Genomic DNA, 21,896 nt, shown 5'->3' with positions numbered 1-21,896 from the left:
TGAAACATAGATAAATCCCTGGGCTAAATCCTAATTCTTTAGTTAGTTCTAACTGGCAATAGTTTTAATATTTGGCCAATTTGTGGAAATAAGAACCAAAATAAATTGTACTTTTAGGGTGTTTTTTGCATGCTGTGACAATCAAGCCCAAAGACTTGTATTGTACTAAGACTAATTTTAGGTTATGCATTCTAATTTTTGGAAAATGCAGTTTCTAATATCCTTTATAACCACTTATCAAAATTAATATAAAATATTACATTTTCTAGCAATAGCTTATACCAAGTCTTTGAATGTTGTGACTGAAATTGTTAGAAATCAAAATCACATGTTTTTGGCCCATTTCTCCTAAAATTTCAAAACTATTAAAATTTCATTTTTATTGCCAGTTAAAACTAACTAAAGGATTAAGAATTAGCTATGTTTCATTGGGCAAAATAGGATAATATGTTTTTAATCAAAAAAAAATTGGTGCTGTATTTTTCTGGAATATGAAGTAGTGTCAGCAGAATAAATATAAAGAGCTTTGATATCTATTAAATTACATATTTAAGACTGGGGGTCTGGATCAATTCAGCAATGTGCGGACAAAGCCAAAAATAAAGGTTCATGGAATTTGCCTAAATCTTGTGATAGGAAAGGTATTTGGGTCTAATGATTTTGTAACTTGATCAAAATTCGAAAATCCCTTGTTGCCATGGTAACGGTTCTTTGAAGATTGCCACAGGGAAAGTACATTTTTTCAATTTTACAGTTCGAAAAAGACACATTTTTCTAGCTAGCACTAATGAAATTGCTAGAAGTATGGAACAATTTAAATTACTGCTGATAAATACCTATGTATTAGACATTACAAAAATAGTATTGCCAGTTTTCTCACCCACCTAGAATATTGTGTAATATGCAATGCAAAATCCCTCTTTTTTGCAAGTTTTTTCATTAGTAAAAGTGGTATAATGAAATTCAATAACTCTCAAGAAGAAGTTTGCTGATTAAAGTCAGGGGTTGGATGAGAATGACTATGAATGGGGATGATCAACCAACCAATAAAAAAAATTGGGGTCTTTACCCCATAACGAAGTTTTACTTTGAAGAAAGTTCGCTATTTTCGATAAAAATGAGCTAATTACATAGCACTTTCACAGTATAAAAATCCTTTATTGGCTTGTGATTTGCAAATAACATACCCAGAATAGTTCATTGGCCCATCATAACCATTGGTTATCATTTATTTAAGTAATTTTCACTTAGTAAACTGCCAGTGACCCTCCCCCAGCCATATGGTTTAATGTATGAAACATGTGCAAAGTTGGGCGCTAAAATGGTTACCATGGGCATTAATTTCTTGGTGGTGGTTATCTGTCTTTTATAATCTCTACTCTTCCTAAACAATGGATAAATCGATTATAACTATTGAAACCAAATAAAACACATTATATTACAGTTGGTCACTACTCTGGAGTAGGCTAGGGGTTTTCCATGTATAATAATCATTTCTACTTCTTATTTAGGTCTATATTCACTACTGGACTCATTGATTGACTTTATCTGAAATACCTCACCAATAATCTAAATATGGTTTAAACATAATGAGAATGTGATAATTTTGTGGATTTATAATATTAAAGTCCTTTTTACCAGTTGTTTCTACCTTATCTGGGGTTTATAGCAACAACAGCAACTGACATACCAAGTAACATTTTTCTTTGTTTTATACAATGTTATCTATACATTTAGTTCTAAGACTGCATGATACTGAAAACAAATCTCAAATGTAAGAAAGATCAAACATTGTACAAAACAATAGAAAAATGTTTATAAAAACATGGGGGACTGGACAATGCACTTGAATTATTGTTTTTAAAATGCAATGTCACAGGTTTTTTTTTTTAAAGTTAAATGTGGACATGGTGAAGCCATTGCCAACCCATCATAAAGTGATGCTCAAGTCTATACTTTGTGTAGATTGTTAGAATTATAAACGGAGTCGCTCATGTGTGGGATTTTCTAATGAGATCATGAACAGTGCCTGACAGATGTCTGTGAGAGTTTTGATGCTGACACTGCTAAGTTTGTCATCTTGTACTCTAAATAATCTATTTGTCCCCAAAGTAATAGGAGTAATGGGATGATAAAGTTCTGGTTTCTGCACCGCTTCCTTTAGGCACTCTTGATATACCATTGTATCTGCAGGATCTGCAAGTTCATCATTGATCTCTCAAAAAAAAAACTACTTGTGTGTTGTGGGGTCAGATACTCGTCTCAGATGTAGGCCTGCTAAACATGCTAAATGCCCTCTTGTTGCTATTTTACATCCGCCAAAAACGCATTTGCTTAGCAACAGCAGAAGGGTCTCTCTATTCCCAGCCCGGATTCCCAGTGACCTCTCCATGCTCATACCCATCAATAATAAATTCTTTCTGCTTCTTGGAAATTGGGTTTGTTTGTTTCTTGCTGACTATAGGTTAAATACCACTAATGATGTATTACACGGGTTTCAATGGCAAAATGGCTAATTTCGGTGGACGCTTCTCATATTCAGAACTCTCACAGTTAAATGCCACTAATATCAGGTGAAACTATGTGATTTAGATGCCAAATGATCAAAAACTCAACATAGGTTGACCTGAGACTTTTCTTGTTTTAACGCACTGAACCGTAAACACCTCAAAATGGCAGTGCGCACTCAAGCTGAAAGTAACAATATGGTAGGGCTTAATATTTACTAAAAACCGTAGCTGCATGTATGAATTTTGGTACTATTACAAGAAAAATGTCATATAATGAGAGAAAATATACCATTTTGAAGCATCAAACCCTAAAAAGTACTTTTTGGCTATATTACTTGGTCAATTTCAGCGATTTTAAAGCAGTCTTTTCAGATGCCATGCAAACAAATAGTTACTCGTCAGATTTTCATGTATCGCCCAGGCCTATTAGTGGTATATAACCTTTAGGGCCAATTCATGACCTAATCATATCTCTGATTCAGAAAGAATGCATTGCTGTCCGTTTGTATTTCCTCTTATCTTGGCTAGAAGGCTTTTTAATTTTGATGTTTGTAATTTTGTCATATTTTCCTGACTGAATGTGAGCTACTAGCGTCAATGCTTTAATGCTTTATGTATGTCGATGTACATGTTTCCTTGGGTAACTGAATAGCGTTTGCAATACCTCTTGAATCCACCGTAGCTAGTAGATTCATCTACTGAAGATAACGCTTCACATACTTCCTATTGCTGATTGGTGTTCTCGTAGAATTGGTGAACACTGTTGATTGTACTGGGTTAGTACTAGTAGCTGCCTGATGTTAAAAGCAGCACATAGTTCATGATGTTGATGATTTTCAAATGTTTCTTGGTTACATTTTCTGATGTTGAATTCCCTGAAGATCCATCTGCTGGAGATGAAACTTTACATGCGTCCTGATGTTGAGGGCTAGGCTTAAAACTTCCAAACGGCGTACAAAAGAATTGCTTGCCCCTTCCGCCTGCCAACAAATCTTTGCCCCCCGCACATGACATATGCTTGAGTTCCCAATTTGCAAACCTTATAATAATGGTATAGATGTACATGTATATTATACATTGTATAATGCAAGCGTAGTGAGCAAAGAATTTGGCATATTTGAACATTTCTGCACTGTTTTTCTAAGCCCTTATCAGAGCGTGTCTGTAGTATAGTCTGCCCGTAAATGTGCTCCAATGTCCATTGCCGCCACCTAGCTTGCAGTGGCAAACAAAAATCTGGGCAAATCATTATTGCACAGCCCCTGATTGGTGTTCTCGAGAGTTGGTGAACTCTGTTGTTTGTACCGCTGTACCAGCTGTCTGATGCTAAAAGCAGTGGCAAACTTACAAAAACCTGGGCAAATCAGATATGTCGTTACCGCTAAATTGTCACTACCCAATGAGCTCCTCTGCGACGGCTAGGAACCATGGTATAGGTTCATGTACTAGACCCTGACCCCTTTGACCTGCCAAAATTGCTCCCCCCCTTTTTGGGGTTGCCAAAAGTCTTGGACACCCCCCACCCATATTCACCCTTCCTACAGGGCTTATCATTATTGCACAGCCCCTAATTGGTGTTCTCGTAAAGTTGGTGAACTCTGTTGTTTGTACTGGGTAGCTAGCTGTCTGATGCTAAAAGCAACATGTCTTCCAAGCGCTGCCATCTGTACTTGAATAGCGCTGCGATCTGTCTCATCTGCTTAACATGCTTAAAAGGCCTGTATGTATAATATAGTTTTTTTTGTACCATTTAAAACTGAGACTCAAATTTAAGAAGTCACTTAATCTTTTCATCAATAGAAATATATTCAATAATTATTTCATTACGGTTATTTAAACACAATCCTTTTAAGCGAAACTTGTCTTTTTTGCCATAAATTCCCCTTAAAAATACACATTTTTTCAAAAACTTGGTACTTTTAAAAAGCCAGAACTTCTTAGAAGTTGAGACCCCAATTTGTTGAAACTATATATCTGTCAGCAAGGGTTCACTCTAGCTATGCCACCATCACAATTACAAAATATCAACTTCTTCTTTACAGTTACACCCCTTCAATGTTGGGGTAAAATGACATTTACAATTTTGCCCAAAAATGTGTTTTTTCTACTTAAAATTAACGGATCTTTTAAAAGAGTGACAAGCTCTTTCTTCATTTGCAAGGACTACCAAAGCATGCTCCTATCTGAAGAAAAAAATTAAAAATGATATCACATCTTATATATTTGTGGCATTCGACCAAACTTTGCCGCTTTTTCAAAAATGAAAATTGTAAATTGTGGTCATTTTCGACTAATATTTGTTTTGTCCGTTACCATGCCAACAGGCCAAATGCAACTTTTTAAATGTCATTTTTAAAATGTCCCCCCTAAACCCTTTCCATGCTAAAAGAATCAAGGATTTCTATTTTTTTTAGTTTGTCCACATATTTAAAATTTTGCTTGACGGTAACAGACCCCTAGTCTTAAAAGGTGCTAATAAGTGCATACATTTATTTTATTATTTAACCTCGTGCATAATAACAATATGGGCTTCAAATTTGAATGCTTTTACACATGTGTGAATGTATTGATCATTGTCAAACATGATTTATTGCAGAGGTGACAATACCAGCTCTGAAGGCCTTTATACCACGCCTATTATCAAGGCTACACATAGAAGCACTAGTACATGGAAACATGAATAAACAGGTAAGAATATTGATATTCAATCAAATTTAAGTTTGACGACATCTTATAAATGGAAGTGTTTTTCGTTAGGAGCTTTATCCTCTCCTTCCCTCCCTCCCTAAAACATGTGTAAAATGTTGAAAATTCCAACATGAAAGATCAACTTTAACCGATATTTTAACTAGTTTTGTAGAAACTTTTGGTTTGTACCCTTATACAGGGTGTCCCAGAAAAAATTACCGGGTGAATGAATTTGGACATAAGTTGAGAAATAGACATTGGAATCCAAATATTTTAAAAGCAGCGCTTAGCTCATTTCATTGTTCATCATATTTGCAAATTTTACTTGATTGACTGGTTGCGAAGAAATGAGCGATTACATAGTACATACAACAGTGCAATTCATTCCAAGTTTGATTAACGGGTGCTTTTTAATACTCGCTCAGAGCGTACTAAAGTGTGTGTATCTCATTAAATTTAGTCCTCTTATCTATTTCATAATCCGATGGTGTTATATTATTCATGTTTTCAATGAAGGTGAACAACCTGAATATAACTTAAGCCCTGCCGTTACATTGATACACATTTGGTTGAATTATAAGTAATATGACTTTTTAATTGGATGTTATTGAACTTTTGGTTTATACCATTATAGATACCGTATTTCGTCAAATAAAGGCCCCCGGGGGCGTTACATTTTCCCAAGGGGGGGGGCATTTATTCAAGGTCAATTTTAGAATGATAATTTCCGTTAAAATCATTAGGTAAACTTAAAACTCACGCTAAAATGACGAACTATGAACTAGAAACACTGACTTCTGGTTCACTTCTGGGTTTCTGATCTAGATTTTCGCCAACTTACGGCAACTTGGTAAGCTTACTTCACAAGATAGCATGGAAATATCGGCATTTTTGAAACATCTTGGTTGAAAAAAGTGGTGGTGGGGGCGTTTATTTGAGGTGGGGCGACTATTTGACAAAATACTGTAGACTGATTTTGTTGTTAAAGCACAGTTTACACGAGGACTCTATTGCTGGAAATTTATTTCCAGCAAGGGAAAGTCCTAGTGTATATTGGTAATTTTGCCAGGCAATAACCCTGGACCTCTGACCTTTCATAGTTTCTTCAAAATAGAACAGGGGCTATTTTTTCAAGACAGAACTACATTCTCCAGAGAGTTTCTCTGGAATGTTGATGGCTTTTGCACACTTTCGTTATGTATTTACCTGGTTATGGTTTTATAGGTCACATAGGGGGGCCCCAGATATAGTTGATTCAGATCACATTGCTGGAAACAAATGTCCCCATGTAAATTGCATTGCCAGGGCAAGTCATCCATCAAAATCAAATTTATGGTTATTATGTAGGCAAGAGTAAAGTCCTCATGTAAATAAGGCTTAAGGTGGTTCTGGACCCATTTTGGAAGTGCTCTATTTATGTTTTAAACATATTAATTGAGTAGGGCAGAGAACACTGATCCATATGCCTTTTGTTTGAAGCTAATCGGACATACGGTTTTCATAATACATACATTTTAAATGTCTTTGTATTGTATTGTTTTTATCAATAATCAATACAGTTAATGAGCTAATATGACTTGAAAGTGCTCATTAATATGTAATTTTTTTGCCAATATTTTGCTAAAATCCAATGCATAAATGTTCATAACATTTTTATTTAACAGAATATTGGTTTCAAACTTGGTCAAAGTGTTCCTAATGACTTCCAGATAATTTATGCATAATTAATGAGCTAGCCGCCCTAATTTGCATAATTAATTAGCATTTATGCAAATTAGCTCATTAATTATGCAAATATGCAAATGAGGGGGCGGCTTCACTATATAATACATTAGAACATATTAGAAACACTTTGACCAAGTTTCAGGGCAAAAGTATGCAAAATAAGAGTACCATGAACATTTATGCATTGATTTTTAGCAAAATATTGGCAAAAATTACATATTAATGAGCCTTTACAGTCCTTTTAGCTCATTAACTATATTGATTATTGATAAAAACAATAAGATACAAAGAAAATATAATTTGATGTACTATAGAAACCGTATGTCCGATTTGCTTCAAACAAAAGGCATATTGATCAGTGTACTTTACCCTACTCAATTAATCTGTTTAAAACATGCTCAAAGCATTTCCTTATTTCTAGAAAATGCATCCAATACCACCTTAAGTGGCACCTTAGTTATAACAGTATGATCTGTGTGTGTCTTTCTGTGAATCTGTCAAACTGCTGTTTGAGATGTTTAATTGTGTATTGCTTTCACAGAATTAGAGAAGGAGAACCGGGACTCCCTATACCGCCACGTACAATCGCGCCGTCAGCTATGGGGAGAAAATTGGGGATATTCGGGTCCTTGCCAACGGTGCACGGAGACGAACGAAAACAATTCTGCGTCTCATCTGTAGCGTCTTGGTACTCGCGTGCAGGTAGCATCAAGTGCGTCTCTCAAATGCGCCCATTATCTATGTCGTGCCTGCATGACAACGAATGCCTCGAGCGCATTCCGAGGGAAACCGAATACCCCCAATTTTTGCTCCATGCCTGTATCAAGATGGCGGTCGAGTCCTGGTTCTCTGGTTTTAATTCTGTGATTGCTTCATATTGCCAAGGCAAACCAGGTACATCCTGGCATGTATCAATACTAGGTTGACTTGTACAGGGTCCATTTGTAGAAGGCAAAAGTCAAACAAATTGTTTGATAGGCGTAACCCGACCGACCCTAAAAATAGGCCCAACCCTAGACTTTTTTTTTTTTTTGTGTGTGCAAAAAATTCAAAAATTACGCCAATCAAACAATATTTTTCTAGGCCTTAAGGCCAGAGTAATGGAAGACACATTCGACCACGACCGAATTTGAGATTTTTTGATATTTATCAACACTAAGATGTATTCTTTCACTTGAAACTGATCAAATACAACTTGCTAATATTTATTCGTATTTTTGCTTGATTTATTTCACTCTTTTCAACTCTAAAAAGTCACATGGCTCAAGACAGCTTAGTAAATTGGCGGAAATAATGAGTCAGAAATGCGCGAATCGCGAAATATTGTGATTACTACATAGCGATTCGCGTCAGCGTGACGTGGCATAACTCTGCTTGCGTATGTCCAACGCAGTCAAGGCGCATTCGGTATGTTGTTAACGCCAGCAAATGTGGTGTAAACAAAACAAAAATTTGCAGTCAAAATGCCACTTATAGGGGCCTAGATTTTTTAATTATTTTGAATTTTGGTGCACTGAAAGCAGACATTATAGATTCATTGGTGCAAAAAGATGCATATTTAGACCATGCACCAGATACAACTTTTACAAGTGTGAAAGTCTTACCGTTTTAAAATTTAAGGACGTTTTGTGCATAATTTTGACATTTTTTTACTAAAACGTCGATTTCGCAGAGTTCACTTCTGACAATATTGCGCGATTTTTGTGACAAGATAACTCGAAAAATATGCAAGCAAAGGGTAAACTTTTTGCACTATCCTTTAGAGTACATTAAAGTCTAGGGAAGGTTTTTTCATTTTTTCAAAATATTTGTTTTAAACAAAAATATACACCATTATGTACAATTTTTAGCTAAAAAAAGTAAAAAAATTGCATTTTTCACAAGTTTTTTAAAAAAAAAAAAAAAAGAGACGAATTTCAAAAAAATAAAAAAAACCTTCCCTAAGTTCATGTCTCTTCTTCATGAAAAGCTAACTGATTTTTTTTTACTCCGAACGGATTTTTTTCTAAGTTGTCACAAAAAAATTGGGGTAAAAAAGTGAATTTTTGTGATTTTTTCAAAAACTTGAGATTTTTGTACAAATCTGACGTCACCATGGGATTCCTTGACTCATTTCCTTTCCAAAAATGTATAGTTTTATATACTTTGGACATACAATTCAGAAATAATGAAGCTCGAAAAGGTCCATGTTCTCTCCCATTACTCTGCCCTTAATGTCATTTATCATTCACATTTTTAAAATGCCAAAGTATGGTGGAGCGAGTTGGCGCAGCGGTAGTTCCCTCGCCTTGCACCACTGAGGTCCCGGGTTCAAGCCCGATTCCATGCTCGCTCTCACAGGTTTTCTCCGGGATCTCCGGTTTCCTCCTGTATCGCAAAAATCTGTGATTAGTTGTTTGGTTATCAAAACTTCCTTCACCCAATGGAATTTGGGGAGCTGCACATAGAATTGGTGGATGTTACAATCTAAATGCGGATAGGTGTGCGCCGTTCGGCAGCAACTGGCCTAGTTGATGCGATCTGATTGTGATGATTCACCATTGCAGCGAAATTACAGCGCTTTGAGTCCTCTAAGATCTGGAGAAAGGAGCTTTATAAATCCAAAATTTATTTATTTATTATTATTATTATTGTACAAACCCCATTAACTTCTTATGGTAACAAAAATATGAGTGATTCTTTAATTTCAATAATAAAGTATAACATAAGACACAGGGGAAGGAAGAATTACGCATCGTACACTAGCACAATTAAACATGAATTTACAAATGGAAACATAACATGCATAGGCAGATATACCAGAGTAAAAACTCTGGACATACCTGCCTGTGCGGGGACTTAAACCCCAGACCTCTCGCTTGCCGGGCGAGCGCTCTACCACTGAGCTACACAGACTGTCCCTGATAAACAGGACTCAAGTCTGGTACTTATGGATATGAGCAGTCAAGGGTGAACAGTACAAACAACACATTACATACCAGTGTACGAGATCAATTAATGATGCTTACCCGCCAGCCTAATATAATCATACAAACAGAGAAAGAGCATCTTTCTCTGTTTGTATAACATAAGAATGTATCTCCTGTTTTTATCAATTACTCCAATTCAATATTAGCAACATCAGACGCATTCCTCTTGATCATATGTGACACAATCTGGTCCATGGGGGCCAAAGAAGGCATTTTTGAAAATTGAGTTACTGTAATTATTACATTAGGTCTAGCATACTTGGTTTTAAAGTTATGACGTTTTTAATGCCTATTTTGATTGTATTTTTACTCTATATTTTTGCCTTTATTTTAATATCAAATTGGCCTCATATGCCCCCATGTACCAGATTGTGTCACATATGATCAAGAGGATTGCGAAACTGAGAAGAGAAATTTGAAACTGAGATAAAGGCAAAAAAAACCAATAAAATACATAAGAAAAAAGATTTGGCCCCCATGGACCAGATCCTGTCACAGCGTTGTAACATACCACAATGCGCGCATTAACAAAAGCAATGCAAGCAAAACACCTAAGAAAATGTGTAACTGCAGGAAAAGGGACAGTTGCCCCTTAAAAGGGAAATGCTTAAGTAAATCAGTTATTTACAAGGATACTGTGAAATCTCAAAATGTAACAAAAGAGTATATAGGCCTTACAGGAAGCTAATAAGCAAATGTAGGCATGGCAACAGACCATCAAGCCATGTAAAAAAGAAGTAGTTTGTGCTTGGTAAAAAGTCACCTGAGGATTGCTGTGCATGAAACATCGTGTTGTGACACTGGGTGTATAAACCATATTATTTTGTATTACAGCTCGACCCATCTGGGTATCGAGCACTCTCAAACTGTTAGTGATACTTTTTACATATGTTTAAGGAAATAGGCATTAAAAAATGTCATAACTTTAGAACCAAGTATGCTAGACCTTTGGTGTTTTCAGTGAATGATAGCCTATTGTACATGTATAATGCAATAATTACAGTAACTCAATTTTGGAAAATGCCTCCTTTCGCCCCCATGGACCAGATCGTGTCACATATTACATCTATATTCTATAATTCTATTAACCAATTGAATGTTGACAAAACCATTATTCAGTGTGTTATTTACATTTTCTTTAAAGCAACACTCCAGCAATCACAACATTATGTCTTATATGTTAGAAAAACAATTATCAAGCATGAATCACATGGTTTTATTTAAAACAAACTCATATTGACCATAAACAGCCGGCTCTCAACACGCGATATTCAAATTTCCCGAACACCAAAATTGCCTGTGGCAATGACGTCATGGTTATTTGTGCTCAGTTGTCGTTAGGCTTTATTTTGTGACTTGAAAATGTATGGGCCCTGTGTACAGGCAATTGTGGTATGTTTTAGCCTGTAATATTCAAACTGCTAGAGAAATTTAAGGGTATACGATGTATTGTTGGTCGAAAAAGCAGAAAAAAAGTAGTTCACAGCATCTTGCGAATGGTAGTGAGCTTTAGCAAAAATTGCATTGCTCAATTCATAGCGAGCGTGTAGAAGAATCCAAATATCACAGATATACTTTTGTAGGTCCAGTGGTTCTTGAGTTCAGTTGTAAAGAGGGCTGAAACAACAACACTTTTGTAAAACATACATAACTCATTAACAACAATAAATTAAGCAAGTATAAGATTAGTAGAATGAACTTTTGCAAAACATCAAAGTGTTATTTTTTAATAATATATTGATTCAGATAATGAAAATCGATTTTTTTTTTTTTGGCTGCTTCGACCATTAATACAAATACCCTTAACTCAAACCTTTGAATCAGAATGTTCTGGTGATAAGCAATTATTAGCGAGGTAAAATCACTTAGTGAAAAAAGTTCACCTAGTCAAAAGTCAGAGTGATTTTAGAAATAGCCTTGGGTATATTGAGGCATTGATCTTTATTTGGCCTTTCTGATCAATGGATGCATGAGAGAGTATTATATTAGTCTATAGTTTCTGCCTATTTAACTTCAATAAAGTACCACTGCCACAAATAAAGCACTTCATCAAAAAAGTGTAAATGGTCATATGTCATAAGTTGGTATGAAAAAAGTTACAATTTGCAAATTGAGAGAAAAGTCACCAATTCTGATTCAAACTTTTATTCTGGACATCCAATTGATATGAGGTAAACATATTTCTAAAAGAGCTGATACTATAAAGATACAGAATATGTTAACATCAAATTTAGTTATTATACATTAAAAACAAACATGATTAGGAATTTCAGTAAAAAAAACCACCAGTCTTGCAATCATCCCTCATAAAAATATACAGGGTGGCAATAATCAGGTATCAAATAATGGAAAATTACCAAACTTGGGTCATAGCTGCACTATGGGAACCCTCATCTATTGACAGTGTTTAAGGTCATACACTGAGGTCAAAGGTCATTGTATTGTAAATAGGCTGAAAATACAAAATCTGGTCCCACATGAAAAGTTTACATCCTTTTGCAACCAAACTTGAGCCAAATCTGCATTATGGGAGCTTGCACGTAAATTGTAATGGTGGTGATCAAGGTCACATACTGAGGTCAAAGGTCAGTTTAGGTCAACTTGTCAAATTGGCTGAAGATACAAATCTGGTCCCACATGAAAGGTTCACATCCATTTGCAACCAAGCTTGAGCCAAAGCTGCACTGAGCTTCCATGTAATGGCGGTGTTCAAGGTCATATACTGAGGTCAAATGTCATTTGAGGTCAACTTGTCAAATTGGCTGAAAATGAAACAAAAATGCTAAAATTATGTTACTATCTGTAGTATCCACTACAAATATCTTCAGACAACCTAACTGGGACCGCTGACCCTATTTTTTTAAACCTGGACTCCAACGTGTCTAATGATACGAAAGTAAAACTTCATCTAGTTGATACAAATTACTAATTTTGTCTTTACAAAATTAGTAAGCAAAAATTCAGAAAAAAAAGCTGTATGTATACATGCATTTGTGAAATCAGATTTTGACTATTGTTTTTTACATTGTAAGATTCTGAAAACAGTTTTGATGAAATTGAATGGATTTTATTTTGTTCAATATTTAATCCATCCAATTTTATATCAAACATGAGTCATGGCTGCAATATAGGAACTTTCATGTAATGGTGGAGTTCAGGGTTACATACTGAGCTCGCCCATCATTTGAGGTCAACTTGTTTGGTAAACTACTTGTGAAAGTGGGTAAACTTATGGTTCGAGAACCACCTTGTTGAACTACGCTTTGTATGTTGAGGCATCAAGCTTTGCCCTTTATGTAATAATTAAGGTACCAGTTACGTTCACCCTCTGTATATCCTAAACAAAGACACATATGTCATAATTAGAACCAACAGCCAATAGCTGCATCTTTTAGCTCGAATTTAAGACTTCATTCGTTCGTTGAAATTGTTCAAGAAATAAAGACACGATGATCCAAAAACCCAAGGAAGATGCAAATTTAAAAGTTGCAGTTTGCCACATTGCATGCCCTATTGATTTGTACATAAAGCGTTCGCGAACAAGAGAACTAGCGCCATGCTTTCATTGATTAGCATAAAAAACAAGCGTTGTGCTTTCATTGATTAGAACACAAAAGAGCAACTTTTTATTTTGTATCTTCATTAGGTTTTGGATCACCGTTTCTTTAATTCTCAACCAATTTCAACAAATAAGGTCTTAAATCAGAGCTAAAGAGTACAGGCGTCGATTGCTTGTTTTAATTTTGACACATTTGCCTTTGTTTAGGATATACAAAAGTGAATACAACTGGTACCTTAATTCTTTTGCTTACTCTACATGTATAGGTGAGAGAGCTATTATTAGTCTGCAGTCAGTTTCTGCCTTTAACTGCAATAATGCTACCAATAAGCCTCGCTTATGTGTGTTCATAGGGTGTACAAATTCATATTGATTCTTTTATAATGGGAAAAACAATAACATAAAACAAATTGTGAGCGAGGGAATCACAGAAAAGGCTGAGAGGCTTGTGAGCTTGTAATCTTTGTAATAGACATGTCATCTCAAAATATGACAGCAGATTTAATAGTGAATCTCAGGACTACCCGCAAAGGCTTTATGGATTTACCGAAAAGGTGAATGCCATGAGTGTCATAAATCAGAAGAAGATTATTTAACATGTAAAATGTTAAAACTTTTTAGTTGGGCTAATTTCCTTCTTTCTATTGACCTTTTGGCTCATTCCCACTGCCACTTATATCCAATACTATTGGTGACGTAATTTAGGTCCGGTAATAAGTGAATTATGTCCGATTGTGTGAACACAACTTAAGTTACTTGGTTTATCCCACACGCCATAATCGCCAATTAAATTACAAATAACTTTAATGCCAAAGCATTAGAGGCATTTTAGAATTGTTTGAATGATGATGAGAATCTTTATTAGCACTATCAATTGTACATCCTCAAGCACTTGTGTTAGGCTAATGAAAGTTGGTATATATCTTTTGCTTAGTGGTGACTCATTCATTATTTTGTTAACATTAATTGTCTCGAGACAGCAGGAAAGCACAACAACGCAAAGAATAGACTCCGCATTGCCCCACGATCATGAGGACCATTTAATACACATAAGCTTATTTATAATAATTTCACAATCTCATAGAAATTAAGACTATATTGAGATAATAACAGATTTCATATCAATTAAACAAATTATATACATTGAGATAATTAATTGCAGCAAGCATTTGGAATTATTGACTATCTTCATATAAATCAATAAATACACGAATTATTGGAAAATGTGTACAAGTCAACTATACAGGCTGGACAAACAAAAGTTGACTTCTGAATCACATTTAACCAAATTTCATCTTAAGCAAATCTTAAGCATATCTTAAACATATACATCTTTGGATCAAACAGAGGATTGGATTGGAAAACAGCATTTTTAACGTCAATTAAATAATTAGAAATCTCCAAAAGAATAAACAATGCCAACACTAGCAAACGAACATTTTGTATTCAGCAAGATCTGGCATCAATGCTTAAACCATTTACAAATATATAATATATTAAATCCACCATTATTTACAACCAAGTAAATAAAGATACTCCAAATAAGCAACAAAGCATTTATAACCCTGGTATGAAAACGCAGTAGAAAGGGAGGAAAGCATGAAGGCAACCAATAGCCCACTATAAAACGCAGTAGAAAGTGGAGACAATCTACTGACGAGATTCTTCAGGTTTTGAAGAAACTCCACCACCCTCAATAAAAACGCAGTAGAAAGTGGAGACAATCTACTGACGAGATTCTTCAGGTTTTGAAGAAACTCCACCACCCTCTATAAAACGCAGTAGAAAGTGGAGACAATCTACTTACGAGATTCTTCAGGTTTTGAAGAAACTCCATACAAAGCTTTCAATATCCCAATAAAACCATTCAATACTATAAAACGCAGTAGAAAGTGGAGACAATCTACTGACGAGATTCGAGCTAGGAATGAGAGCAAAAAGTAGGAAGTCACCACGGTACTTTCCATGGAAACTTTTACCAAACCGACAAAGTCTCCACGGAAGAAAAATCAAGAAGCACAAAGTCACCACGGATATCGATCGTGAAGGACGCTATGGTGTCTTTTGAAATGTCCACGGAAACTATTACCAAACAGGCAAAGTCACCACGCTGATCGATCGCTATTTGCATAACAATGAAACAGGAACGGGGGTGCTGGATGAGCTGACCTTTGACTGTTGTCTTGTCACAAGCAAGCTAAAGCTTAATCAAGTTAATTAGTCGGGTGGTGGAGGAAGTGGAGGAGCTCTGTGTAATTCCAATGGGAAGTTGGTGTGCATAAAGAATTTCTGCACTTTGGTGCATCTAACTAAGTTAGTACAACTGCATTTTCATAGTGTTAATCTTAATTTTAAACTTAAGCAATTAAGAATTTAACATTAAGCTTTTAATTTATGCAGTGGAATATGTGTGTCATGCAATTCCGTAGGGTTTAAACAACTTTTTAAGGCATAAAAGGGAAAACTTGAAGACTGTAACATGTATAAAAATAAATTGCATGATTTATTATAAGATTGTTTTTGTTTGATGTTCAAAGTACTTAATAAAATAAGAAATTAGAAAAAACCTTGGAAAATCAATATTATTTGATATCAGAAGAATTCAATTTGATATGTCTGATGTTCTCTCATGTCACACAAAAAATATTGTCAAAACGTTCATACCAGAGCACTTAATGTAAAATTTCCTTTGGCTAAAACTGGCATTAGGCCTACTTTTATACATATAAATATCTAATTCACATATAGGGTGTTCAAAAAAAATCTGGCATGAGTACGGGTCCGGGGACATTGGAAATTGGGACCCAAGTACGGGTACTATACAAGTCTGCCTTGAAGTAAACTTTATATTAAATTTAATGATATGTACTTAAAGTGTATGTAGCTGGGATGAAAAGCCGACCAAGCCGATCAATTGAAAATTGTGAACTTTCAAATATACATTTTTTTCCCGAAAAGACCTAATTTTTTTGTGTGTTTTTGGAAAAAAAATCCATACGGTATATCTTCAATATGTGATGTCATAATTTTCAATTGATTGTCTGCTTTTCTTCCCAGCTACATACACTTAAAAGAACATATCATAATCATTAGCTTTATAAAGTTTACTTTACAATCCTGTGTTCTACACAGTGCATTTATCTAATTCCAATCCTGAGGGTGGTGTAACTCAAAGATCATACGTATTGGTCTGTGTGAGAAGGTTTTCTAACTTAGACTTTTATCTTCACACTGCCACCACTAACAACGCGATATAAATGCGCTATAATTTTTGAGAAAAATGCAAAAATAGGCACAAAGTTGGCCAGCGGTGTAGTACCCGCTTAAGCATTTCAGTCCAAAGAAAATATGCGATAGCACAAAATTTAATACAACATTTAAAACATGCTCCAAATTCACTAAAAACATCAAAATCTTCGTCTGGGCCTAAAGATCACAAAAATGTAAGTAACACTGCACATAGAACATAATAATAGTTACTAAGTTATGAAGCTCAGCATGTCTAAGATCAGTTCAATTTGCATGTTGTACAGGGCGGTTGAAAAATGAAAGTTGCTCCGATTTTTTTGTTAAAGTGGGGCAAACTGTTCCTCAAGTTCAAGTGATTCAGGGAAAGAATAGTTACTATGTAAAGTTCAGAAGAGAGATGATAAATAAATATTTAATCCTATTGAATCCAACATTATTTAACTCTTTGCCGTGTACATACTAACTAGACATGGTAGATGGTGCAAACTTTTCATTTTCTGAAGCCTCTAAGCTAGATGAACAATTTGTCTTGATTTTTACTAAAGTTGGAGCAACTTTGGACCCATTCACAACAAGCAATTCGACCTTGGACCTTTTGTGTCCCATAACTTCTTAACTGTAGATTGTATGCGACAAACATTTCTGGGATCCTTGGGATGGATGAATAATTTGACATCTTGGAAAGTGTTCTTGGTATCAAATTTGCCCCCCTATATACTATCCTATTGGGTCTTTTTGAAGGTCACAGTCTCAAAATTCTGCCTGGCAGACAATTGAATCAAATTCAGTATACCCAATTAAAAAATTTAAAAAAGCTGGTTGTCAACTTTTACGCAAACTGGCTGGTTGGAACACGGTCTAGTAGGCCAATCAAATTAAGATGAGTAAGGGGTTAACCCATCACTAATTGCAACAGGATCCATTTAATCACCATTCATTTCAAAAAACATTATTATTAAAGAAGTCCCCGAAAATCCAAGTAATGGAACAGTACCTAATTTGCATAAATCCAAAATGGCTGCTTATACAGGGGTGGAATTTCAAAGTTGATCAAATCCTGTTACTTGCTGTTAAAGTAAATTCACACCAAACCTCAATCCTTTGTGCATCCTTTTAAGGTTGGTCTGAACCCTGGAATTATGGAAACTTTTGGGCCTCATAACAGGGCTGTCAACTTTTTGGAATTGCTTGGCGTGAGACAGAGACGCACCGGGATTTGGCGACTCTAATGTTCATTTTGACCCATGATTATTTGAGCCTAGTACACTACCCAACAAACACACTTTTACAAAAAACGTTAAAATGTCCGGTTTTATAAAGGGTATAAAATCGTTTAAATAACACTCAAACATTTTTGAAAACTTTTTGAAATCAAGTTATGTTAGGTTCATTAATGTTTTTTTTTCTAATGATTTAGTAATGTCCACATCTCACATTGTATTACATTTTCATGTCATAATTTGTATTATTATATATATCATATATATTATATTATATTATATTATATTATATTATATTATATTGTATTATATATTATATTATATTATATTATATTATATTATATATTATATTATATTATATTATATTATATTATATATTATATATTATATTATATTATATTATATTATATTATATTATATTATATTATATAGTATTATAATTATTCTTATTATATGTCTATTATAGCATATGGAGGATAAAGTGGTCGGTGGTCACAATCAAGAAAGTGTGACGTGATTCAGTATGCAAATTTTATATAAACAATAGCAACAATCATTCATTCTGTTAACACTAGAGGTAGTGTAAATGCCGATTTATATGTTCCAAAGTGCAATACAAATTATGGTAAAAGCTCTTTCCAATACAAAGGTAGCGTATTATGGAATGTTATTTTGAAAGATATTCGTCAAGTCAACTCACTAATGCAATTCAAAAAGAAACTCAAAGAAGACCTGAAATTGTAGCACAACTAATTCTGCAGCTCATACATGTCAAATGTTTTTAAATACTTCGTGTTTCTCTTTCAATTATTATTAATTACAAAAACTTGGTTTTCATGCTGTATAATATTTATATAAGGTATTTTAATGCTGTGTAATGTTTATGTAAGCTCAATTTCTTATGGTTTTTAATAATGTATATTCCAGGAAATTTGATCAACTTGACCAAGGTATCAGCTCATATGCAAATGCCGCACTGTATGCATAAACAATAGCAACAATAGCGGGGGTATTATTCTATTATCAATAATATTCAATAATATTGTTTGGTTCATATCTACTTAAATAAGAACTTATGACTAAATAATAGAGGATAATTATTTGAAGTGGTCGGAATCCAGGAAGTATGATCAACTTGACCAATGTGATCGGCTCATATGCAAATATCCTATTGTACACGCAAACAATGGGAACAATTGGGGGATATAATTCTATGTTATTCACTATAGGCCCTACTACTTGATACTATACTACTGCAAAAATATTTGTTTGCTTAAAATTGTATTATGGTAAATTAAGATGGGTTCTTTGTTTATTTATTTATGTTTATGTGTATATTCGTTGTTTTGATTAAATTATAATTATTTGTTAATTAAAAGGTGGTACATCGTTATCAGGCCTCGGCTTTGTGATGTACCTACCTTCATCAAATCTTGTTAATACACAATAATTGTATATAATAATGCTATAATGTTTGTATGAGATTGATAAAAATAAAGATTGATTGATTGATTGATGAAGATAATTAGGCCTATAGGCCTATGATATGATAATATGCAAAATATAGGATGGGCTTTTACGACATCTAATTATTAAAATATGCACTGCATACATTAATAGAAAATAATGATTTACAATATCTTGGTGTAGATTATTCATCCAGTAGTTCAAAACATTATTTTATAATTATATTCAATCTAGGCCTAGGCCTATATAGTAATAATACTTGAACTAAAATTTGCAACTCGCTTTGCTACGTTGCTTCCGATCAGATGCCTGATGAAATCCGAAGTTTTCGGACGCAACACGAGCAAAGTGAGTTGCAAATTTTATAGTTCCAGTATGGCAGTATTAGATTGAATTTATAAAATAATGATTTACAATCTTATAGAGATTATAAGATGTGTATCTTTAATGAATGAAGGAGTGAATGAATGAATCTGAGACGAATATATGAATGAATGTATTGTTGAACGAGCGTATGGATGAATGAACGAATGAACTTGTATATGAATGATAGACTATCACCACACCACCACCCCAAAAACCCAAACACCCCCACACACACACACGCGACCACCCACCACCAAACACTATCAACATTATAAACAGCAACGATAAAATATAATGTATAATTATCGTCGCACAAAACAGTAGTTTCGAGGATTCGAATAGTGCACTGTGCAACCAGCATTACGATTTTCAACAAGCGTTTCAAAGCGACTGGATTGATAGACTACCGTGGCTACTTTTACAAAAATAGAGAAGTCACCATGTCTACTTTTACCAAAATGACAAAGTCGCCATGGGTGTAAAATAATGTAAAGTGAGCTCAAACTCTATTTTTCTGAATTCTGCGCTCAAAATCAAAAGCTATAAATTAGGCCCTATATACATTGAAGATATAGTTGATGAACGTGGGGTCTGCAGGTATACATGTGTGGGGTGTGTGGGTTTTTGTTGTTAGTGTGAATATACGCTTTACATGCTTACTCCAAAAAAGTTGAGACCATTGTATACTGTACCACCAGAAACCCTCATCGGTGCTATCTACTGTAGATAGCAAGCTACACAATCTTACATGTGCTATCTCAGTAGAGATGGTATTAATTATGTTATGTATCATGCTGTGTTCCATATGTATAGAAAATTATAATATACTGAGTGTGTATAATTATGCCCTTATAGTCCCAGTATCTACAGTATGCAGTTCAATTGCGGTACCTCTTCAGGTTCGAATATAATTTATAGGTCTTTTGGTGTCAAGTTGATCGCTAATCTTAATGGGCGCTTCGTATAATCAACATCATCATCCCCCATCATCATCTTGCTCCAAGGCCATAAGATGGTATATAGCCAGTTTTAATTATGTATGACATGGTATGTAGGCCCTACTATCATGCTTTTTAATATAGAAAATTAGGCTATAATATGCGAGTGTATAGGCCCTAGACCCAGCAGTGTTCACGTCACAGCATGCATTTTAAGTGTTCAATTGCGGTATAGGCCTACCACTCTAGTCTAAGTTCACTATATGATTTATAGGTCTTTTGGTGTCAAGTTAATAGCCAATCTTAATCTTCGTAATCACTGACATCATCCCCACCCGCCTTGCTCCACAAAACTTATAATATTATACCATCAGAAATCTGGGAGTCATAGTTTTGTGCATGGGCTTGTTTAGCATAGTCATGACTTTGAGTACAACTTTGTAAACAAGCGATCTGCTAGACACTAGGCATACAGTCATGGAGTTATGTGAGCAAAGTCATGGAGTTATGTGAGTCATGATAATACGGTGCTATCAACTGCATGCGGTATGATAATAATCATTTAGGCCTACAAAGCGGTTTAATAGCCATATTTGGCGGTTCTCGGCCGGCCGCGATTACCTGGCTGATGGTGACTGTACCCACTAAGTTTCATGCCCAATATGACAGTTTTTACTAATTTGACCTCAGAGACCCCTGGTGACCCCAAAATGACCTTCCAGAAATTTGGCTCTAAATGTTGACTGTATATAGGGCCTACCCACCAAGTTCCATGCCCATACGACAGTTTTTACTAATTTGACCTCAGATGACCCCTGGGTGACCTTCCAAAAAATGGGCTTTAAATGTTGACTGTACCTACCAAGTTTCATATCCACACGACACTTTTAGTAATTTGACCTGAGATGACCACTGGGAGGTGGCCCGGGGTCAGATGACTTAGTGAACATAAACTTCTTCTTGCCAGTACAGAAACTACGACTTAACGAACATAAACTTCTTCTTGCCAGGACAGAACTACACCCACCCAAAAAATCTAAATGATTTGATCATAAGGATATTCTTCAGTATTCAGAATGCAATTATTTTGGTGTGTCTGATGGCTCCACAAAAACACCATACAAACGTTGTTGTCCAATTAGCTCCAATTCCTTAAGCCTATTTCAATATTATATAGGCCATATGGCCCTACTTTATACTGAGTC

The 21,896-nt window shown here is 34.9% G+C and overlaps 1 protein-coding gene and 1 non-coding gene across 2 annotated transcripts in view; one reads left to right on the top strand and one right to left on the bottom strand.

Moving 5' to 3' along the window:
* Nucleotides 1-21,896, top strand: part of LOC140148626 (insulin-degrading enzyme-like) — a 93,443-nt gene that overhangs the window by 27,238 nt on the left and 44,309 nt on the right. The window contains exon 18 of the mRNA XM_072170651.1: nt 5,107-5,198. Coding sequence (XP_072026752.1) covers nt 5,107-5,198 — 92 coding nt within the window. The remainder of the gene's footprint in view (nt 1-5,106; nt 5,199-21,896) is intronic.
* Nucleotides 9,747-9,818, bottom strand: Trnaa-ggc (transfer RNA alanine (anticodon GGC)). Its single transcript has one exon. It is a non-coding gene; the product is annotated as a tRNA-Ala (tRNA).

Source organism: Amphiura filiformis, chromosome 1 (genome assembly GCF_039555335.1).
Source record: "Amphiura filiformis chromosome 1, Afil_fr2py, whole genome shotgun sequence".
Lineage (NCBI taxonomy): Eukaryota > Metazoa > Echinodermata > Ophiuroidea > Amphilepidida > Amphiuridae > Amphiura > Amphiura filiformis.
Note: the sequence above shows the minus strand (reverse complement) of the source record. Positions and strands in the feature narration are given on the sequence as shown.